The 9,126-nt window shown below is 35.9% G+C and overlaps 1 protein-coding gene across 6 annotated transcripts; it reads right to left on the bottom strand.

The window, feature by feature from the left end:
- Window positions 1-405: 405 nt before the first annotated feature.
- LOC107860655 (peptide deformylase 1B, chloroplastic) lies at window positions 406-6,114 on the bottom strand. 6 transcript variants are annotated; one of them, XR_007052601.1, is made up of 9 exons: window positions 5,657-5,939; window positions 5,423-5,561; window positions 4,463-4,655; window positions 3,320-3,430; window positions 2,854-2,916; window positions 2,624-2,753; window positions 2,361-2,543; window positions 1,152-1,492; window positions 406-770 (listed from the first exon to the last, which is right to left on the bottom strand). XR_007052601.1 is itself a non-coding variant. In XM_047407596.1 (7 exons), the coding sequence occupies exons 1-6, from the start codon at window positions 5,880-5,882 to the stop codon at window positions 2,652-2,654; spliced, it is 834 nt and encodes a 277-aa protein (XP_047263552.1). In that variant the 5' UTR covers window positions 5,883-5,939; the 3' UTR covers window positions 406-770; window positions 2,624-2,651. The 6 variants fall into 6 exon arrangements, 1 of the variants encoding a protein (XP_047263552.1); XR_007052603.1 differs by having other exon boundaries at window positions 2,435-2,543; XR_001671576.2 differs by having other exon boundaries at window positions 2,493-2,543.
- Between the last annotated feature and the right edge of the window lie 3,012 nt (window positions 6,115-9,126).

The raw sequence follows: 9,126 nt of genomic DNA, 5'->3' as shown, positions 1-9,126 counted from the left end.
CCTAAAATAAGTTAATCCAAATATATGTCTATGTATCAAAATTTTGTTAGACCCGTTTAAGGGTCTATTATAATGGACTTTGTATACACCAAACTCATTTTTTGCCAGAACGCGGAATGTAAAGCTCGAATGAATTTTCCTAGGGGCAATCAGCCACGAACATGAGCTACTGTTTACGTTTGAATGAAAGGTATTTCAGAAAAGTTTATTTGATGAAGAGCGAAACTGGTAGTCCTAGTTATTTGTTTCCAAATGCATCAATCAGTAGGCTGTTGATGAGAACCCACATTCAATGATTTTTCAGAAAAAGTATTGTTTAACTCGTTCAAATCCAAAGTTGCAATCCTCAGATGCAAGCTGCTCCTAAAGAGTTCAACCAATTGAAATGTTCTCGAACCAAACAAGTTGACAACTAGAAATAGTTCTCCAGTTGAAATGTTTTGCATCTGTCCAAACATTCACTTCAGTTATACATAAATCTTTATCTAGCAGTTGAAAGGCAAAATGATTGCCCCCAGCTACATGGGATCATCAGTCTTACTACAATGACTAAGAGTTTGCGAAACTTGAACAGGAATTACATCACTGGAAACATAGTAGAAGATGAACAATCCAACATGAGAGCAAACTCTTCAAGATACAAATTATAGTAGCTAGTTCACTGGATTTGGTACTATCAATTAATTGTTCCATCCTTCCCCTTCCCACTCTTCCTTCACCATAGGAGGAACAATGGGTAACCACATCACCAAGTATGCCTCTCCGCATGCCTGCAGCCAAGTAGACAGGTTTTAACCGAATTGTCATCATAGTTGAACCTACAATCTGTTATAATTGTCAAAATCTAACAGTAAACTGGAGGCTCAAAGTGAAGTCCAAGCACTCGACTTTATGGAATGAAGATCCACTCAACAACACCTCAAATATGAACCTCCGACCTTAAAGCTCAAGGCCTGATCCACTGGACTTAGCTCGCAGCATGCCACAAAAATGCAGGTCTAAACTGGCATCATTATGTTCAAATACATTTTTTTGTGACAAATTCAAAAATATTTTTGTTCATTTCCCACAGCCAAAGCAGACATGCAGAACTGAACAAGTCCAAACATTTGATTACCAGCAGAAATCATTTTGCAGGAGATGACTCTCACCATAGAGAGTTGTTAGCAGCATACATACACAAAGCGAACTGTGCAGCTGCACATGGAAGCAGAATTGGCAGTCCGGGAAAGGATGTCACTAAAGTTTCATCTCAAATTTCACCTCGTAAATCCACAATACGGAACACCACAAATATCTCTTTTTAGAAATCTCTAAGACAATATCGCGTTCTCATAGTCTCTCTATAAACTGCGCTTATGCTCAAAATGAACTTGTTTTGTTCAAGTATCTGGAATTCAAAACCCCATCATGATTGATCAATTATATTTTGATGCGAAAACTGCTATCACAAAACATCAGCAGCGCCTGTGTCGGGATATTTTATCAATTCCTACAAGCAACATATACATTAAAAACTGTTCACTTAGCCTGTAGGTCATTTCTTGCCTTTCAGAGGTATAACAATTACCAGGAAAAAAAAGTTAAAAAACCTTTCTGCTGGAAAATTTATGGAGAACTACGAACAAGCATTATGACCTATGCTGCTTAGACACTCCAAAAATGTTGTTGTACCCATGCCCGATCCTTAAAAAATGCACTGCTTTTGGAAGATTCGACACTCCCTTGATGACATTTTTGAAGAACGTGACCAACATAGATTATGACTCCAACTAGATTTTTATGCTGATTCTTGTTGAAAATTGGAAAATGATGCCACTTTAAATGTAAAATAGAGTATTGCTAACGTACAATATTCAGGTAAGCTATGTAGGAAAGAAAATGTGCACCGGGCTGCCCTTTTTTATCTAGGAAAGAAAACGTAGGAGACTGCTTATTTGGACTCTGTTGGAGTTTTGTACTCTTTTTGTACCATCTTGGTACTCTTTCAATAAAAATTTACCTTAACAAAAATGTGCTATGAGACATGCAGCCTTTTGGTCACAAGTTATTAACACCATATGATTCAAAACATAACTTTGTACGTGCAAGTTGACCAACTCCTAGTACTGTCTTTTATTTAGGTTTTCACAACACTTTAGGCCTCTTTCTCTGTAAAAGATGGATGTATTATATGTATTCTTTTAAAGTGTTCTATATGTATTCCTTCACCCTTCTCCGGAGGTGGTTTGCTCCACACTGAAGTCTGAACTACCTCACATTAAGTGTTCAAACAACAAACTCTCTCAAGAAAAAATAAATAAAAAGAGAGGTCAACAAGGCCACTTATTGATTTTCAAGCTTAGCTCAAATATACTTACAGTTCTTTTTCCATACAAATTACTGAGGGAACGCTATCATTCCTAAACAAAGCAGTATTGGTAGAAGGATAAACCTCGAAGATACACTTTTAAGAGTTCCATAAAGCACAAGTATCTCAATCAATGGCCTACCAAAGTTCAGCAAAAGCTGGCATTCCCATTTTGTGCTTCATCATACAAATACTGCATGCATCAAGTAGCATGTATCACACAGATGCAGTAAAACAATAAGCAAATGAAATAAGGGTAAGGCATCAAAAGACCTGAGAACATCTCATAGATTTCAGTAAGTCATGATTTGCCAAATCCAACAGCAGCCTTCTTTATTTTTCGTGTATTTATGCTTTCAGGGGTTGGCAGACCAGTCCTATCTTCATATTTCTTTTCCAGCGCCTGTAAAATCCAGTTACAAAGATAAGCAACAAAACACTTGGTTTCTAGGTGTAAAACCTGCTAGATGTCTATCTCCCAACTTTAACAATAATCCACTAACCACTAAATCTTCACGGATGGTGTCCAGGACTTCGTCAGTCATTTTGTCAAAGAAAAGAACTCCCTGCACATTACTGGCTTAAGTTAAAAAGAAATGTCCAATGGGAACTAAGTCTTTTATTTAAAGCAAACTGTGTATTCATGTGCTTTCTGATGAACATTCATTTAAAGACTACATACACACTATTACAGTAATACTCAACCAGCAGCACTGTTGAGTAGTCCAATAAAAAGAATCAGACCCGGGAAGACTTCTGAACTCAAGCCTTTCCAGTTCTTACTCTTTTTATTAAATCGCGCAACATACAGTTACTGCAGCTGGAAACACTTGTAAAACATTTTGTCTGAACAAAAGTAAATGCAAAGGGAAATGTATGAGCGGAAGAGTCTGCGAATCCCAAACAACAACAATTTTTGCGAAAGTACAGTTTAACACAGCTCATGCATTTATAGAAATGAAAAAGCACCTGTAGGTGATCAAATTCATGCTGGAAGACTCGTGCTGGAAGTGCAGACAAGCTTATCTCAAACCTTGCACCATTAATGTCCTGTGCATCAACCTTAACTGAGTCTGGTCTCTGCAAACACACAACATAACCAAATTATCTAGTGAGTAATAATTTAGGAAGTCAAAAAACTTCAGAATCCAAATAGCAGATGCAGGTTCCTATACGCTAAAGCAGTTAGCCAACAAAGATTTACCATGTAAAAGGCAAACTATTTTGGGATTGCATTTCTACTTCAGATATTTTTTACACTGTTTGAACAAGTCACCCAAACCAAGCAGCTATATTGTGTACTCTTTAACGAGCTGGGAAAAAAATACGCTGTATAAGTTGGAAGTTCCATGTTGAATAGGGATACAGTTGCAAACTAGAAGATTAGGATAACTTTTGGCTTTAAGTTCTTGAGATGCTGTCTACTTTATTGGATAGACACATGCCTAAAGCACACAACAAAATTGACCATTAGTAGAAATGTTTGAAATTGAGTGACTGATCACAGGACTTTGAAGGATCGAGAAAGTTAGATACATGTAGCTTTAACTGCTATATCACATCTGCATTTCCCCAAAGCAATAGAAGCTGCAGGTTTCTGTAAAACTTAGACAAGCTCACTAAAGCAACTTTTCCCGAAGCAGGAGACAGCTGGTGGTGTACCAATTCAACAACATACATGCTAGGAAAACCCCTCATAAGGTTGGAATGTGGCAACCGAACCGTCCTTTCAGATACTTACTATTAACCCATCATGTCATGAGCTGGTAATATGGTATCATGCATCAAGCAAATTGGGTTCGGCTATATAAATTACCATTGACTATGTCACTTCATTAAAGCTCACCTTATGCCAATATTACACAAGATACGAAATAAAATGTACTACGAGCTCGAAACATTTTCTAAAAATTTTCATTTAAGATACACACACACAAACATATATTCTTCAGTAAGAAGCAACTACATTGAAGCTTCATTAGAGATTCTAAGAGATGAAAAACATCACCCCCCCCCCCCCCCCCCCCCCCAATTCTGTCACTATCACACACACACAGTGAGGCAGTAGACTGACTTGAGGTTAAACAAAGAATGGTTAATAGGTTCAAGTACCTCAACATCACCATATATCATTGGAAAAGATAAGCAACCTTCTTCATAAGGTATAATCCTCCTAGAATATCTACTAACACGTGGATTGACGAGAACAATCTCCTCTCCTTCTCCCCGTTCACCAGCTGCATTAAATACCATTAGTTGAACATTCACTCCAACTTGTGGTGCAGATAGCCCAATACCATCAGTTCTGCATAAAACAAAGTAAGCATCCTTTACAGTACTTTGAATTGCAAGCTTTTCTTATACAAAAACAACAACATACCCAGTATCAAGCTTTTCTTATAAACTAAAACAAAAAAATTATTTACTGTCTACTAACTAAGACATCAATAATTAAGCTTAGTAATTCAAAAAATCAACCAATTAGTAGGTAGCCATGCGTTTCCTTGCCATTCGTCCATACTAATAGTTGTAATATTGCTCTTGTAGTTTCGGGTCCTTCGATTTTTTGTTATTATTTGTTGTCTTGTACTTTGATTATCACATTATTTTGTTGTAGCTACTGTTCTGTTAACTATCTAATATTTTTGTTCCATCTGCTATATCCTGTACTTCATTTTCTGGACTGCTTTGGACTATTTCTTCCTTGTGCTGAGGGTCTATCGAAAACAGTCTCTACCTCTAACATAAGAGGTGTACACTCTACCCTCCCAAAACCCCAGTTTTTGGGACTATACTGGATATGTTGTTCTTGTCGTAATCAATTACACCTCAATTCCAAACTAGTCGGATTTCATCATACTAAATCCGCATCGCCCTTTCTATCTTTATTTTATTTTCAACATAATTAGACTATTTTACGCTGGTCATCCACCAACCATAACCTCCTCCTGTATCGGGTTCGACCAGTCATGCTTAGCGAAGCTCACATCGATTAAGTTATCTAGCAAATTAATTGAACAGCTAATTTTTGTAGTAAAATAATTAATCAAAAGGATAACTAATATAACTCACTTGTACATAATATCGAACATTTCATCAACTAACTTCTTCAAATTATCATCAAATTTGCCAATCCTCTTATTCTTTGCTCTCAATACCGGGTCTGGATATTCTATAATTTTCAATGGAACCTCAAAACTCAAATCAACAGCTACAACACCAAAAAAAAAAAAAAAAAAAAATCAATTCGCAATAAATAAATTCTTAAAAAAAGTGAATACAAATAGATTAGTTACGAATACTCACGAGTGGCCAATTCGTCTCCTTTAGTTTTGGAAGATAAAGCTCGTCTAGCGTGAGCGTAAACAGCTAATTTTGGAGGTTTATTGGTGGTTGCTGGGGATAAAAAGGAATTAGCTGATTTATATGTATGAAGAGTGTAGTTTATAGGGGAAAGAGATGTGGTCCGAGTCAGCAGAGCTCGAGCGAAGGAAGAAGATGACCAAAGTGCGGCACCCATTGCTATTGCCATTGTTTGACGATAAAAACTTCAAGTGAGAGTGTTTTCACTTTTTTTTCAATTTTAACTCTAACTTTATATTTTAAATTTTTTTAAAAAAAAAAAGTAAAAAAAAGAAACTTTAAGAAAGACACATCAAACACAACTTCAATTTTTTTAAAAAATAATTTTTATAGTCAAAGGCCTACTTAATAGGTGACATATTTCTTTTCAAGTTAGACAATTAACTATAAATATTTTATTTGTAAAAAAACTTATTGTTTCGATTGAAAAGAAATTATATATAATGTTGACAGTCTCATCATTCACGTAATATTTTTGTCCATCGATTGATCACACGAATACGCATTCAGTCAACGCATAACGAATGAAAAAAGCGTTTATCCTATGGATTCTCTTCCTCAAGAAAAATGTCTATCAATTATCCCTACGGTCAAAGTCTCCACTTTTCACACCTCTTTGCTAAGAGATGCACCATGTTGATAGCAATCGGCAAAGATCTTTTTATACACGTCCTCGAGGAAGCATTCATGACAATCATCACTACTTTCTCCTAGGCTGGGCATTTTTTTTTTTGTTTGATAGTTTAATATCGATTTGATTTTTTGATTTTCGGATTGACAAAAATGACAACCGTAACCAAATCGAAATAAATTCGGTTCGATTCAATTTCTACAAATTCGATTTGGTTATTTTGAATTTTTATTTCGATTTTGAAAATTAAAGTAGTGAACCTCTCTTTGTTATGACTGGACATTTAAAATTAATGATTTAAAAAAAAACAAATTTTTTCAAACCTATTTTTTATTGTCAGATATAAATAACTCAATATGAATGAAACTAAATGATATAACTATGAGTTTAACATAATATATAACTTCATTATGCATAAGTTTGCATAAACAGTCGAAACTCGAAAGAGTGGTCACTGCTGGAAAGACCACAGTCGGCACTGCAGGCTGCAACCCATAGTATTTCACAATCTTTAATATTATTTCAGATAATACAATCCTTATGAAATTTTTATATAGAGGTGCATTTTACTAAATTAATCTTATTAATGATACTTCAAAATTTTAAATTTATTTATACTACTATTTTATGTAGTTATTTAATGCTAAGGATAAAAAAAAATATATAATATAATTCTCTAGATTTCATAAAGTGAACAAGAAAATTCTAACAACTATTTTTAGTATGAGAGTTAAGTGATAAGAAAGGATATTATAAATAAAGTCTTCTATATGTCAGTATTATATCTCATAATAAAGTCTTCTATAATAAAGGCGTATGACAAGGTCCCTAGGAAGGTTCTTTGGAGATGCTTGGAGGCGAGGGGGTTCCGGTGGCGTATATCAGAGCGATTAAGGACATGTATGAGGGAGCGAAGACTCGGGTAAGGACTGTGGGAAGAGATTCTGAGCATTTTCCGGTCTTGACAGGGTTACACCAGGGATCAACTCTTAATCCATTTTTATTTGCTTTGGTGATGGATGTGTTAACACGGAGTATACAAGGCGAGGTGTCTTGGTGTTTGCTTTTCGCGAATGATATAGTTTTGACTGATGAGTCGCGACGAGGGATTAATGATAAGCTGGAGGTTTGGAGACAAACCCTGGAGTCTAAAGGTTTCAAGTTGAGTAGGACCAAGACGGAGTACTTGGAGTGCAAGTTTAGTGATTCGAGGCAAGAGGAGGTGGTGGAAGTGAAATTGGATTCTCAGGCGGTTTGTAAGAGGGATAATTTTAAGTATCTCGGGTCTACGATTCAGGGAAACGGCGAGATTAACGAGGATGTCTCTCACCGTATAGGGACAGGTTGGATAAAATGGAGGCTCACTTCGAGAATTTTATATGATAAGAAGGTGTCCCTCAAGCTGAAAGGCAAGTTTTATAGGTTGCAGTCTGGCCTGCTATGCTGTATGGAGCGGAGTATTGGCTGGTTAAGAATTCTCATATCCAAAAGCTGAAGGGTGGCGGAAATGAGGATGTTGCGTTGGATGTGTGAAGTCACAAGGGCTGACAGGGTTAGGAATAAAATTATTCGGAAAAAGGTTGGGGTGGCGTCAGTGGAGGATAAAATGGGGGAAGTGAGGTTGAGATGGTTTGATCATGTGATGAAGAAAGGCACGAATGCACCGGTTCGTAGGTGTGAGAGGTTGGCCTTGAAAGGTTTCAAGCGGGGAAGGGGTTGGCCGAAGAAATACTGAAGAGAAGTGATTAAACGTGACATAGAACAGTTACAGCCGATCAAGGACATGACCCTGGATAGAAAGTTATGCAGGAAAAGCATTAGAATAGAGGGCTAAGGGTGTGGATGAGTCGTAGTCAGTATTTAGGTGGACTTTATTGTCCTTTGTTTGGTAATGTACTATTCTTGTGGATGTTGTACCTATGTTATTTAATCGTAGCCTATGCATTTGATGCTTTTGTTTACTTTCTTTTTATCTTGAGCCGAGAGTTTATCGAAAACAGTCTCTTTACCTCTCTAGAGGTAGTGGTATGGACTGCGTACACTCTACCCTCCCCAGACCCCACTATGTGGGAATAAATTGGGTTTGTTGTTGTTGTATATCTCATAATATTACCACAAATTGCTAACAGGAAGTCTTCTTCTTCCCATTGTTAAAGGAAGCTATGGCTTTGAATTAACCAATACCATTTAGGCAACTTTAATTGACGTTTAGAGTCAACCAACAAAAAGCTTAATTAATTTTAGATTTGTTATAGCTTGTGGTTTATAATTCCCCTGTTAATTTATGGTACTTTGCATTCCTTTTTTCCTTTAGAAAAAAATATAGTATTAATGGCAAATGCAGTGTCATCATCCAACACCCTTTATCGATTGAACATCTTATTTTCCATTAACATTGCTTTAATTTGTGGTCTTTTTCCTTCTTGGCTTTCCTACGAAGGACACCCCATTATATTCGTATTTATTGAATGTTAATTGTAATGCAGTCAAAAATTTTGATAATAAAGTATTTTATTCAAACTATAAATAAGATTTAAAAATTCCTAAATATCTATTATTTAATACCCCATTATATTCACACTTATTGGATGTTACTAGTAATGGAATTCTGCAACTTTGACAGGAAATTAATAGGATTTTTGAGCAGTATCAAAATTGAAAAAATAACTTATTCTCAAATTTATTTTTGAAATCACAGGCTGATTCACAGTTTCAATTACAAGTTCGCATAAACCTATAAATTACAGTCTGAACACTCTCTTTCTCTACAAAGAAAACTATT

Source organism: Capsicum annuum, chromosome 2, assembly GCF_002878395.1.
Source record: "Capsicum annuum cultivar UCD-10X-F1 chromosome 2, UCD10Xv1.1, whole genome shotgun sequence".
Classification (NCBI taxonomy): domain Eukaryota; kingdom Viridiplantae; phylum Streptophyta; class Magnoliopsida; order Solanales; family Solanaceae; genus Capsicum; species Capsicum annuum.
Note: the sequence above shows the minus strand (reverse complement) of the source record. Positions and strands in the feature narration are given on the sequence as shown.